The sequence below is a fragment of the Heterodontus francisci genome, chromosome 9, assembly GCF_036365525.1.
Source record: "Heterodontus francisci isolate sHetFra1 chromosome 9, sHetFra1.hap1, whole genome shotgun sequence".
Classification (NCBI taxonomy): domain Eukaryota; kingdom Metazoa; phylum Chordata; class Chondrichthyes; order Heterodontiformes; family Heterodontidae; genus Heterodontus; species Heterodontus francisci.
Genome location: NC_090379.1, coordinates 19,613,880 through 19,628,511, shown reverse-complemented (window position 1 = coordinate 19,628,511; position 14,632 = coordinate 19,613,880). Strand labels below are relative to the sequence as shown.

General features: G+C 42.3%; 1 protein-coding gene across 1 annotated transcript in view; it reads right to left on the bottom strand.

Moving 5' to 3' along the window:
• vsx2 (visual system homeobox 2) overlaps positions 1 to 14,300 on the bottom strand; it is a 56,086-nt gene extending 41,786 nt beyond the window's left edge. Inside the window, exon 1 of the mRNA XM_068038257.1 lies at positions 13,883 to 14,300. Within this exon, the coding sequence (XP_067894358.1) occupies positions 13,883 to 14,300 (418 nt within the window). The remainder of the gene's footprint in view (positions 1 to 13,882) is intronic.
• Between the last annotated feature and the right edge of the window lie 332 nt (positions 14,301 to 14,632).

The following is a 14,632-nucleotide window of genomic DNA, read 5'->3' as shown; positions in this document are numbered from 1 at the left end:
TAGTTTATCTCTTACCATGCAATCAGTGCATGAATGTCATGTAGTGCACCAAATCAGTATCTACATGAATGGATGCTTTGACAAAGACAATAATCCAACAACTGTTAAAGGCATCTAATGCACTTTACAACCCATGTAATAACAAAGCAGATACCCTACCAGGGCTGTACTCCAATATCAGAGTTTACCAAACAGCCATGAGAGCCTGTGCTTTTCTCTTAATTCTTACGATATATGAATCCCTTTAATAGATTCCAGCCTATAACTCACTCTCAGGTATCCATCATTTTGTATATAAACTATCTGAATTCCTGGATGAAATTCCAGTCTGTAACTCAATCCCAGGTATCCATTATTCTATATATAAATCATCTAAACCCCTCAATTAGATTCCAGTCTGTATCTCACTCCTGGGTATCCATTGTTCCATACCTAGAATTGTTGGATGTGCAACATTCAGTGCAAAAGAAACACGTCGTTGAAAGGAATGGAAGCTTTTGAAAGAAAAACAAGATTTTTGTGGTTACTGATATTTGTGCAGTTACTGAATGTTAATGATTTCATGAAAATCTCTTTTTAGGATATCATTTACACCTGAAACACTATTGCTATAGTCATTGTGAGCTGCTAAACACCAGTTCAGTGCCAAACTGGAAATTGTTGAAGTGATAAAAGTCAAATATCCAATGGGAAAATGTAAAAGGGGCTAACTGTCCTCAAGGATGCTCGCTTTAAAACATATGACTGAAAAAGAGCAAACAGTTTGATTCTCTTTCAATATAGTATGGACCAGTTAATGCATACACATCATTGAATCTAAACTGGTATCCTCAATAATGTTGGACCTCCTCTCCCTTCTTCTCCCATCCAGGCTGTCTGGCTCTGTGTCTCCTGTCACTATTAATGGCCCCATTATACTAAATGCATTAGTTTTGAACATGCATTTTAAGTGCTGAGCATTCAGATGTAACCTAGCCTGGGGAAAGGAGTGAGGACTGAGGTGTGCACTTAAACACCTTGCATGGACTGTGCTTTTCAATCAAAAAGACAAAAAGAAAGATTTGCATTTATATAGCTCCTTTCGCGACCACAGGACATCACAAGTGCTTTACATCCAATGAAGTACATTTGAAGAGGAGTCGCTGTTGTTATTTGGGAAATGCAGCAGCCAATATGTGCACAGCAAGCTCCCACACACAGCAATATGGCCTACTCCTGCTCCTAACAATGTTGGTATGATATTACCAGATGAAATGTTTTTGTGATGTTGATTGAGGGATAAATATTGGCCAGGACACCAAGGATAACTTCCTTGCTCTTCCTTGAAATAGTGCCATGTGATCTTTTACATCCACCTGAGAGGACAGACAAGGCCTCAGTTTAATGTCTCATCTGAAAGACAGAACCTGCCACAGTGCAGCATTCCCTCAGTCCAGCAGTGGAGTGTCAGCCTTGATTTTTGTGCTCAAGTCCCAGAGTTGACATCAATGGTGCTGCCGAGGCAGCTGAGCTGCCGGCCCTCTGATTAGGCCCATAACTCTTGGGGGATGGGCTGCCATCCTTACCTGGATGGTGGACCCAGCAGCAGCCTATTAATTGGCTGCCACCAGCAATATGACAACCCAGGTCCCGCCACCCACCGAAGCAGGATTGCCTCCCACTTTCGGCCCTGACGGCAGGACTTGCCAGTTTGTGGCAAAATTCAGCCCTCTATATCTATAACCTATATAAAAACAGAATGGTGGGATGTATTAAACAACGGCAATGAAAAGACACATGTTCTGCAAACTAGTGACACTATGTTCAGCTTAAAGAAAACCCAATACAGGGAGGTGGTTTTGCCAAAAGCCACTAAAGTTGAAATTAGCTCAATACCTTCACAGATCCAAATGTTTGAATGTAAACACACTGCACTGCTTACACTCAAATCACTTCCTGACTGGCATGATGGAGGAAATGGCTTCCTTCCATGATGAAGTTTCTACTGTTCTATATTGTTCTGTCTTCCCTTAGGCTTTTATGCTCAAACTCAGATCCACTCAACCACCACTACTTGTTGATTTACCTCATCTCTGTTCCTCTTAACCTTGGCAGTGTCCTGCATTGTGAGGCCTTAATTGGCCCTACGTTTCTCACTGATGGGAAAAGAAAACTTCTGGAAAGTAACAGAAAGAAGATTGAATCATAGAATCGTAGCATGGTTACAGCACAGAAAGAGGCCATTCGGCATGTTGTGTCCATGCTGGCTCTCTGCAATAGCAATGGTTTGTGGGCCCAAACGTATGACAACGGCAACTACACAAGACCGGGCTTACAGTACCTCATATGAAGCTCACAGAGTTAGACCTGGTCTCACAATCTATCTAAGCCAATCTCAAGATTTACTAACCTACATTTTAAAATGTCATTGGAAAACTTTGGGAATAGACATACTTATGAAATGTATTTTAAGCCAGGCATTATAAAATACCATACAGGTAAATAGATACTGTGTTAATAAGGCCTGATGTTTATTTCTGTGTTTTTAGTTTATTTCCCTCTTGTAATGGTTCGTTCATTGTCAGGTAAAGCTGTTTTATAACTTTGACTGTCATGCCCAGGGTTGAGGCTCATTCCTCGCTGGTTGGTGCTATACTTTGTGCTGGAATATACAGCCTTCTTTATAACTAAATGGGGTTCAAAAGAACATAAAATTCAGCACATTCACTGCAGCAATCCCCAAAACAGATGGGAAAAAGCACAGCGATTTTAGCCTGAAGTATTGTATGTGCATATGTATATATTGTATATGTGTTTCTGTATGTGTGTCTGGCTGCATATGTGTGTCTGTCTCTGTGTGTGTATGTGTTATGTAAATGTGTATGCATGCATATGTCGGAGTGTCTGTATGTGTCTGAATATGTGAGTCTTTGTGTGTGTGTGTGTGTGTGTATCTGTATGTTTGAGTGTCGGTCTGTGTGTGTATGTATGTCTATGTGGATATGTATGGGTTTCTGTATGTGAATCTGTGTATGTATGTATATGTGTCTGTGTGAGTATGTATGGGTGTCTGTATGTGAACCTGTGTGTGTGTGTATATGTGTCTGTGTGAGTATGTATGGGTGTCTGTATGTGAATCTGTGTATGTATGTATATGTGTCTGTGTGAGTATGTATGGGTGTCTGTATGTGAACCTGTGTGTGTGTGTATATGTGTCTGTGTGAGTATGTGTGGGTGTCTGTATGTGAACCTGTGTGTGTGTGTATATGTGTCTGTGTGAGTATGTGTGGGTGTCTGTATGTGAACCTGTGTGTGTGTATATGTGTCTGTGTGAGTATGTGTGGGTGTCTGTATGTGAACCTGTGTGTGTGTATATGTGTCTGTGTGAGTATGTGTGGGTGTCTGTATGTGAACCTGTGTGTGTGTGTATATGTGTCTGTGTGAGTATGTGTGGGTGTCTGTATGTGAACCTGTGTGTGTGTATATGTGTCTGTGTGAGTATGTGTGGGTGTCTGTATGTGAACCTGTGTGTGTGTATATATGTGTCTGTGTGAGTATGTGTGGGTGTCTGTATGTGAACCTGTGTGTGTGTGTATATGTGTCTGTGTGAGTATGTGTGGGTGTCTGTATGTGAACCTGTGTGTGTGTGTATATGTGTCTGTGTGAGTACGTGTGGGTGTCTGTATGTGAACCTGTGTGTGTGTGTATATGTGTCTGTGTGAGTATGTGTGGGTGTCTGTATGTGAACCTGTGTGTGTGTGTATATGTGTCTGTGTGAGTATGTATGGGTGTCTGTATGTGAACCTGTGTGTGTGTGTATATGTGTCTGTGTGAGTATGTGTGGGTGTCTGTATGTGAACCTGTGTGTGTGTGTATATGTGTCTGTGTGAGTATGTGTGGGTGTCTGTATGTGAACCTGTGTGTGTGAGTATGTGTGGGTGTCTGTATGTGAACCTGTGTGTGTGTATATGTGTCTGTGTGAGTATGTATGGGTGTCTGTATGTGAACCTGTGTGTGTGTGTATGTGTCTGTGTGAGTATGTGTGGGTGTCTGTATGTGAACCTGTGTGTGTGTGTATCTGTGTGTTTGTGTGCCTGTCTGTGGGCCGGCGGAAGATGGCAATTGTCTTTTGATTTGCTTTTACCCACTAATCTCTTCGGTTTTAATTTTCTGCAAGCTGGTGGAAATTGGTTTCGTTAGGAGTTGGAATCAAATCCAGCAAACACCTCGTTTCATTTTATTTACAGTGTGCTAAAGAGATGATTGCTTTTTCCAAGGTTACTAGTTGGAGAGCAGAGGGATGAATTCCAGCCTCTGAATACCGTGCTGAACCTCACCCGGAAAGGAACAGCACAGTAACTGGCAACAACCTAGGGGAATACCTCTCCAGAGGGAGATGGTGAAAATGGAATCAGGCTGGTTGGACCCTTCGTCTCGCTGTGAATCGGCACAAAGAAGGGAGCGATTTCCTTTGGTCGCTATTCCTATCGAACGGAGAGAGGATGCCCTTGAAAAATTTCTGCTTTTTGTTAATATAACTAGAACGGCTCCAGGACCTGACGGTGGAGTCCTGGGCATCACGGTGGGTGATGTGGGGAATATTTCATTCCGTCTGAATGATTCAATCTAGTGCAAATAAAAAGGCAGGCTTTACCTTTCTGGTAAGGCGGTTTAAATGTGTCACTGGGACAGAATTCAACCTTTCTGCATCAAATGGAGAAAGGGCAGGGAAGTGAGACTTAACTCTTTCAAAGAGCCGGCACAGGCACAATGGGCCGAATGGCCACTCCTTCTGCGCTATGATTCTATAATGTAAGCTTATTACTACATTTTTTTTTCTTCTGGAGTAGTTTTTATCCTGATTTGGAACATGATTTAAATTTAGACAAACTCTCTAAACTTTTTCCTGAGAATCTGTACTGACAGTAGTTTTACGTTGAGAATGGGAATGAACGGTGATCTGGAATTTCCTTCCCGAACAAGTTATGGAAATCATTTTTAACATTCCCAATAGGGTGGGTTTGTTCTGATCTCCAGTCAGAGTGCTCTAACCCGGAACTGTGTGATTTCCCTCACTTCCCTCCTAAAAAAAAAGGAATACATTGGAATTGGAATTTTGATCTTGATGATGCATTATAAAATATCATTTCGTCACATATTATTGTGTGGTTACATTTAAAATATTAAATGCCAGGCAGTACTCACCATTTACTCATACTGTATTCGGGGGGAAAGGGTGACTTTATCCAACTGCAGAAGTATTACCCCAGTTACATTTAACACCAATTATTTAAACAAAAATACATTTAGCAGTTTAAGGTGTCGCCCGTTCAAAGATTAGCAGAATAATTGCTCAACTAACCCTGGTAAGGGAGGTGGGGTTGTTGAATATGAAAACGTTCACTTGGTTAAACTCATTTTAACCAGTATGAGCCCAACATCACACCACGCAGCAGTGTCTCGTCATCGACATGTTGAGCGCACAATTGAAACGACACTTGTCAGGGGCGCGGGTTCTCAATCGGAGCCAAGGACAGCTGGGGGCCAAAGAATGGATTTATTTAATAGATATTGCTAGATTTAGAAAAAGACCAAAATGCGTCTAGTTATCCTCCTGTCATCTTGCTAGCCGCATGATTATAACAATAATGGGATTGTTGACCAAAGATAGCCATTAATCCCTATCAATAAAGTCTACAAGAGACCCATAGAGGAGGAAAACCTCCAGTGCTGGAGAGCTTTGGGAACCAAGCAATGCTACACTTTCCACATGTCTTGTCACAAATTACTCATATACTGTATCCCAAAATGTCATTTCCTGAAAGAAATTCTCTTTTTAATAAATACATCGTCTACTTAATTCATCACAACAGATGGGAGTTGTTTAGAGAGCTTACCAGAGTAGATTAACTCCGAGTAGGGTAAGGATAAAGAGGAAATACTTATATTGGGGAGAATGAGGCTAAGAGTGGGACTTGATGGAATTATTAGTGAGCAAATCCAATTCCACAGAAAGGAACAAAAGGTTAGTCTTCATGTCCATTAGAAAACACGGACACACAGTTACAGTATTTACACGGATAGACTTACAGTTCCGGGGTGGAGCTCATTTAATGTGATGGAGGAGCTGAATTTTCCAGCATCCTTGATCCAATGATCAATAAATCAAATTGATCTCTTGAGGGCCACAAGTCCAATACTTTCTACAGAAGATCGCTTTCTAGTTTAACGCAGCCACCGAATCTCCCGTTAAACAGGACGATGAAACGTGTTTTGGTCAAGGTTTTTTTTTTAAGCACCCAAAGAAGCCGATCGGGTATGTGGGACGGAAAGTGAGCGAGAGCGGGGCTCTCGGTGTATTTATTCCACGGGGAATTTCTGATAAATAAATACAGAGGCGCTCCCATTGAAAACTTTCCCATTCAGTATGCGGAGCTCTCCACTTGACATGAAATGAGCTGGTTCCACCAGTTTCTCACATTTCAAGCCGCCTCACCTTAGCCGGGATTCCTGTCACTTCCTTGATTTAGCTCTTGCTGTGTATTTTGGAATTATAGATATCAGTATTTCAGTTTCCACAATCCTCGCCCTGCCCTGTCCTAGTAAGGATTTACATCGGTCCATTTTTCAAGTTTCGACTAAAATGTGTTCTACCCGAGGGCCCGTTTCTCTGTGTTTAATTTCTCCGACATGTAACAGCATGTTTTATCTCAAAAACACCAATTCTTACCTCATTGTGATTTGGGAAACCGGGGGGGGGGGGGGGGGGATTTCATTGAACGAATATCGTTGCGAGGCAAGTTTAAAATTCTCACATTCTTTCAATGGGAGTCCAGCAGGTGGGTTTGTGTGTCATCTCTGCTCTGATGTAAGGACCCTGTTTGATCACACACGGTAAACCGGCTGTTCTGTTGTTGTTGTGTATCGATTACTGGTGTAAAGCTTCAGGCAGCCCTGTTGTTCCTATATAACCCGTTACTCTTGCAGAATCCCATCACTCCTGGATGGTTTCGTTACTCCTGTAATTGTTTCTCGTACTGGTCTGTTATCCCATGTTCCCTTGTATAGCTCCACACTCTCACTTCCCTGCAGCCTTGTTCCTCTTGTATAAATCTTGTTACAGGCCTATGGCTCCTGTATATTTTGGTTACTCCTGTCGTTCCCGCACTACCGTTATTGCTGTGTAATATTTTATGCCTATATAACCCCATTACTTCAGGCCCACCTTCTTAATGCTGTACAGCCCCAGGACACCTGCACAATCTGCCCGTTCCTGTTACTACTTTCCGATTCCACATTACTACCCCGTGGTTTCGTTTCTCCGCTTTTCCTTCCATGTTTATATAATCCCGGTTACCGGCTGCGCTCCTATTTCTCATAACCCTTTTACTACTAAATACACCCCCTATCTCCTGCAGAGATTCGCACGGACCCTCTATTCCTGTATAACCTTTCCCTCTAACCCTGTTTATTTGGAATAATCAGATTGCTCCTGTGTCTTGTGCAATTCTGCCTCCCTGTGATTTTTTTTTTACCGTGTACATCCTTTTCGCGCGGTTCCCGAAAATACACAGTTGCAGCCCCTTGTGCCTGCTAGGTTATTGTGCACCCCGGGTTGTCCCAGTCTTTCCCACCTGCCGGTATAAATCCTCACCTTCAGCACTAATTAAAACACCGATCTGTACCTGTCATGTGCCCACAGATGGGCTTCACTCTAGAGTTATATCCACAGCCTCCCCGTGAAAATGAGCAGTTCCCAATATTGATTGAATATCCCCCTCGCTCCCTCCCTTCACTCCCATTCCGCATTACAACCTGACACTAAAGCTCTGGTCGTGTTCATGTCCCAATCCAGCGGCCTGCTCTCCTTTCCAGGAATAACGGGGCACAGATTGCACCTGAGACTCGAGCACCTGAAGCAGGTAGGAGTGGGTTGTGTCCGGATTAGGGCTCTGTGATGGGATCTAGTTGATTATTCCCCAATTGGCACACACGGTTAGGATTGGATCACCTTCGCGTTTGTCCAAAGATGAAGTGTATGTTTTTTTTTAAAAAAAGATCGTTAATCTTAAAAGTGATGTGTTTACAGTCACCTCCAACAGGAAAACTAACTGCCCGCTGCCCATATCCAGAATGCAGAGATAAGCAATGATTAGATTACTGAAATCTAACTAAAGTCACCCAAGGGCAGTTAAAAGCTGTGATGGGGGTGGTGGGGGGGGGGGGGGGGGGGGGGAGGGTCTGTAAGAAGGTGAACAAATGGGCCAAGTGACTACCGCTCATCTCTAATCTTTGTGAAGGGCAGCAGCATTTAACACGGCGTGTCAGTGTCATTCCCCGGTGATACTTAGAGACTGTGCTAACCTCTATATAGGGCCAGATAGAGACACAGCAGTATGTGTGGAGAACCGAATTCTACACAGCAAACATTCATGATAACTCTCTATACTCAACATCTTATATAATCCTACTTGCCCGCACGATCCTATATCACCCCAAGCATCCACCATCGTATAGCCCTATACACACAGTATCCTATACAACACTACACACCTAACAGCCTAAAGAGCAACATCCTTTTTACACTCCTATACACCCAGTATCCTGCACACCCAACGCCCGATACAAGTTATAATGAAAGCAAAATACTGCAGACGCTGGAAATCGGAAATAAAAACAGAAAGTGCTGGAAATACTCAACATGTCAGGTCAGATGAAAGGTCACAGTCCTGAAACGTTAACTCTGCTTCTCTCTCCACACTTGTTGCCTGACCTGCCCTATACACTCAGATTCCTTTGAACCCATAAACTCAGAATCCCATACCATCATATACCTCAGCCTTCTGTACAACCATAAACTGCCATTAGCAAGGCCCCATAGGGCAGGCTGGTCAGGAAGTAAAAGCCCATGGTATCCAAGGCAAAGTGGCAAATTGGATTCAAAATTGGTTCAGAGGCAGGAAGCAAAGGGCAATGGTCCATGGGTGTTTTGGTGATGAGAAGGCTGTTTCCAGTGGGGCTCTGCGGGGCTCAGTACTAGATTCCTTGTTTTTTGTCATATATGTCAATGATTTGGACATGAATGTGATACAAAAATTGGCCATGTGCTTGATAATGAAGAAGAAAGCTGTAGGCTGCAGGATGATATCACTGGACTAGTCAGGTGGGCAGACCAGTGGCAAATGGAGTTCAACCTGGAGAAGTGTGAGGTAATACATTTGGGGAAAGCGAACAAGGCAAGGCAATACACAATGAATGGTAAGATACTAAGCAATGTTGAGGAACAGAGGGTTCTTGGAGTGCACACCCACAGACTGTTGAAGATGGCTGGACAGGTAGATAAGGTGGTCAAGAAGGCATACGGCAGATAATTGCCTTTATTAGTCAAGCAATAGAATATACGAGCTGGGAGGTTATGCTGGAGCTGTATAAAACACTAGTTAGACCACAGCTGGACAACTGCATGAGTTCTGGTCACAGCACTATAGAAAAGATGTGATTGTACTAGCGAGGGTACAGAGGCAATTTACCAGGATGTTGCCCGGACTGGAGAAGTTCAGTTATCAGGAAAGATTGGATAGGCCAGGATTGGTTTTTTTGAACAGAGGAGGCTGGGGGAAGATCTAACTGAAGTGCATACAATTATGAGGGGTCTGGATAGAGTGGATAGGAAGAGACTATTCCCCTTGGTTGAGTGGCAGAGATTTCGGATAAGAGGTAGGAAATCTAGCGGGGATTCAAGGGGAATTTTTTCACCTAGAGGGGGTGGGAATCTGGAACTCACTGTCTGAAAAGGTGGTAGAGGCAGTAACCCTCATAGCATTTAAAAAGCACTTGAAGTGCCGTAACCTACAAAGCTACCAAGAGCTGGAAAGTGGGATTAGGCTGGATGGCGACATGTTCGTCTGCGCGGACACCATTGGCCGAATGGCCTCCTTCCGTGCTGTAAATTTCTGGTTCTATGATTCTAATCAGCACCCTACAAAACTATAGACTCAATATCTTACTCAGTCCAATTATATTCAGCATCTTATACAAACTGAAATACACATGTTCTTATACAGGATGCTGGATATATAGACCAGTAAAAATCTATACTCTCTAGGTCCTTTCCCGCACAAAGCCCAACTCATCTCTAACCTCTGTCCATACCAATTTCTATTGGCTGTTGGTTCCCCAATGCAATGATTACAAAATCCGTTTGCTCGGTTACATCTCCCTTCATCGCCTCACTCCATCTGCCTCTACACGCTCCTCCAGCCCTATGACCCTGTTCACATCTTCTGCTCTTCCACTTCACGTCTACTGTGTATTCCTGCCCTGATGTTTATTCATCTCTCGGTGACAGAGACTACAGCCTCCTTATGCCCCCATTTAGGAACTCTCCCTAAACTCCTCCACATCACATCCTATCTTCAGAAGCATCTTTAAAACACTTTTCTTCCGCTGCACCTTTGGCCACTTACCCTCATTTTCCCTTCACTCCTGATTCGGTCTAACCCCTAAATGCAAAGTTCCTCGAGACGTTTTGCTACATTAATATGTTATTGCATGTACTCAGTATCTTATACACTCCTACTCATGCAACATCTCATACAACCCTATACAACTATAAACTATATAAACATATACACCCAATACGTGATACAGCTCGATACATTTATCATCCCATACAATCCATGCAAATGGTTCTTATAGCCTCCTGTGTGCTGTCCTACACAATCCTGCGTATACAATCCATCAAGTCCGCTCCACAGAATCCACATACCCTACACAATTATATGCAATATGCAATCCATATGCTTGCCATCCTGCACAAGGAATAAAGGTAACCTATACAATCCTACAGTTGTCAGCAATTACAATGCACACACTCGCATGCTATGCAACTAATAGGCACGATAACTGGACCAGACAAGAGTAGACACGCTTGCTCTTTATTTTTCCCCTATAACTTATGTCCTCCTGGCCCCGTGCCCCAGAATTGACTAATACTCCGTTCAATATTTTGAACATGTTTGCACCTATATCCTATACAACATTGTCATACAATTCTGCATACTCTACTTCCTATATTATTGTGAACCCTACCTGTACAAGCCTATACACCCAAGATCGTGTCCTTTCTTTCTGATATCATTCTGCCATTCTATACATCCTGCAGCAAATACCATCACTGTCATACACAACAGGAGACATCCAACATTATGTACAGTCCCACATTCTACAAATGCCTGTACTCCTTGTCATATACCATTTTATTCCCCATATCCAGTGTTACCACACTGTAGCACCCTACAAAATTTTACATATCGTATACTGTCTTGAATACCCTGACTTCCATTTTCATCCTCTGCTCACCATCTTACATGTTATCTTATATATATATCTATATATCTCATACATCCCATACAACCCTATACATCGATCACTACATAATTTAAGCACTTGGCATCCAATGTAGTTTATACTCTGCATGTTATACAGTGCCATACTAGTAGCGTTATATCCAATCATACACTATCTTACTGATCGATCTATTGAAACATGTATATCATATATTCTGTGCAGCTTTTTATATTTAATGTATCATATACAGTGCTAACACCCAGCATCAGAAACAATACTGTAAACCCGGCATCATATACGGCCCTACAACATATTAGGTAAGATATTCAATCTAACGTCCAGTATTCTATACATTGTTATGAACAATACGTTCGAAGCAAGGATGTACCTTGTTGATCAAATACAACTCTACAAGCCGAGTAGCTCATATTTCGTTCTATACATTCTGTAGTTAATGCAATTCTTTATATTGTGCACCAATATATTCTGCGATTTTATAATACGATTTTATAAGTCCAGCGCCCCGTACAATCTTATCGTTTTAGCATCCTGCACTGCCAGAATCCTATACAAGTTTATAAAAGCAGCACCTTACAATAAAATGGGCACCTAAATTCCTACATATCCTGTGTAATCCAACACATTTTAATATTTACGGCATCCCAAATACCCTGCATCCTCCATAATATATATGCTATATCCCATACTATCCTATACAACAGCATTATATGCAACCCCGCGTGTGTATCTAAGCGAATCCTTTATATTTAGATCTCAGACAATGAATAATACCATTTGCAATCAACGGTTGGTGTTGCTCGGAGTTTCACAATCCGAAATCAATCGAGAACTTAACGGCCCGCAAGTACCGAAGACCGAGTGTGCTGACAATTCCCTACCTATCTACCTGTCATACTGACTGGAATCCATGGTGTGTGTACATGAAACAACCCGAGTCCGATAACAGCAATTATTAAGAATTCTAAACGAAATCACACTCCAAAACTCCGCAGAATACAGACAGTACACCAGTGATTAGATCCACACTCTCTTAATGAAAACCAGAGTTCCAATATAATCAAACTTTTAAATAGATAGTTACCGCAACATAACACAACTTACTATTAATCTCGAGCCCATTCTAGGAAACACACGTTAAAAGCATGTTACTAGATCATAATCAAGACAATTTACAAAATCCACCCAATGCACTTACTGCAACTTTCTATTAACTGTCTCAAGATTTAAGAAACGGAGGCTTCTGTCACTTAATACTGTGCATGTCTGGTAATTAAATATGAACACTTTTCTGTTTTGTTTTCATGGCCTAAAATGCTCAGGTAACGGGAATGTGGATCGTCCTGTGTTTTAGAACTGATACGGATTGATCTGATATTTTTATATACTGATGCATTTACACAGAGAGATTAACTATATCAATACACCGGTGTATTGTTATATCGATATTTATGTGCAGGCAGAATCCTTGAGTTTTAATTGAAGACTATAATTCCCTTCACCCTTCGATAAGAGCCCGAGTGTTTGGGAGCTGTCCCCGCTCTCAAACCGGGCAATGCGACACCGTCCCTGCCCGACCGGGGAAGAGAGGTAGGGCACTGTACTGTAAGAGTCAGATCACAAAATTCATATTCCCGTTTCAAATTCCAACGCGTTGACAAAAAAAAAAGAGTACAATTCCCAGATTTAGTCAGAATCAATAGTTTAAATTTATGGATGTAAAATTACACAGAACTTAAAACAGCATTTTCAAAGCTCCAGGCACAGGTCAGATGAGAATTGTGAGGTCTTAAACATATAATATATTAGATATACCCAGTTCAGATTTACAACATTCCCGATTCACGAGATGTAATAATATTCTAACCAACATTTTAAAAAAAAAATCGATGTAAACCTTTTCTGATTACACGACATTCTATCACCTTTCCCACTGTACCGAGTCTGTCCCAACATCAGAATTGGGACATATCATAATCGCACACTGACGGATTGATACCAAGCATTTGAAGGTATGGAACTGACAGAAAACATTGACTGGACATTATAACGTGGTATCATCAGACTAACTACAAGACTAACTACAACATTTATTGGTTTCTGTGGATTCTATATTTAGTCCGCTGTGTATATTATGGTGTTACAACAATTATTTTAGTAATATTATAACGTTTACCGACTCTACATTGTACCGGCGAGAATCGAATTCATTCACCAAAATGTCTTTTGAAACGAAAACGGCCAAAAAGTTTGTGAGAGATTGAAACGTTATGATGGGTGAATGTTTTCAGCTTGTGGCAGTGGTTGAATCTTAAAGAGCAAATCATTGCTCACTTTTAGTGATTTAAATTGCTCTAGAATCTCTGGATATTCGATATATTTTAAAGTAGCATCATTTCTAGAAAATAGCGAGTGAGTAAATTTGGTTCCAAGTAGGTGCTTCCTTTGATCTCAATTGAATGTGGTAAATGAATTTACTGGGTGGTTTCTGGCCGATCCCAGTTTAAGTACATCTCTCTCTCTCTCTCTCTCTCACCTGAACTGACTTCCTGAGTGGTCTCCAGGTGGATTGCGCCTCGGCGTAGGGGTTGCAGGTGAGCGGGAGGAACTGCGTGGACTCCCGGGTGGTCCGACAACACGTCCAGGAAGGTCGATTGCCCGTAAAAAGCCGGCAGCCCCGCGGCCCCGACCAGCCCCACCCCAGCGGGTGTCAACACCGTCCTGGCCGCCACCAGGTGAGCCGTGGCCGGCAAGGAATCGGAGATCATCCGCGCCGGCGCAGGCGGCTCTTTATTCAGTCCAAGAATTTCCTGAATCCCAAAACCTGTGCACCTGGACGAATTCCCGGAGCCAGGAATACCTTTCGACCGCTCATTACCGATCAGATTTTGAGAAAGCGAAACCGTTTTGGATTTGTTAAAATTCTCGGAAACCATTTCTGCTTTGCCTGTCATTTTGGAAATTTGTTCAGCTTGGGGTTTATTCTGTTTCTCCCCTCCCCTCTCCTCTGGTCCCAAATGCACTGTCCAATCTGCAGTGGTCTGATCCCTTTAGAAATTCCCTATTTATTTAACGGGACAAACCCATCGGAGGCAACAACATCAGCGGCCAATCAGCAGCACGGGATCAATTAGGAAACGAGGAATTGTCTCCCTCCCTCCAGAAAAGAAACCCGCTTTCACTCAATTTAATTTCACCGACTGGAAATCCTTCAGTGTCCCTTTCCAAGCACATCTCTTGTCTCTAAACTGCATAACTCTCTCTTACTTTTACTGTTAGTGTTCAA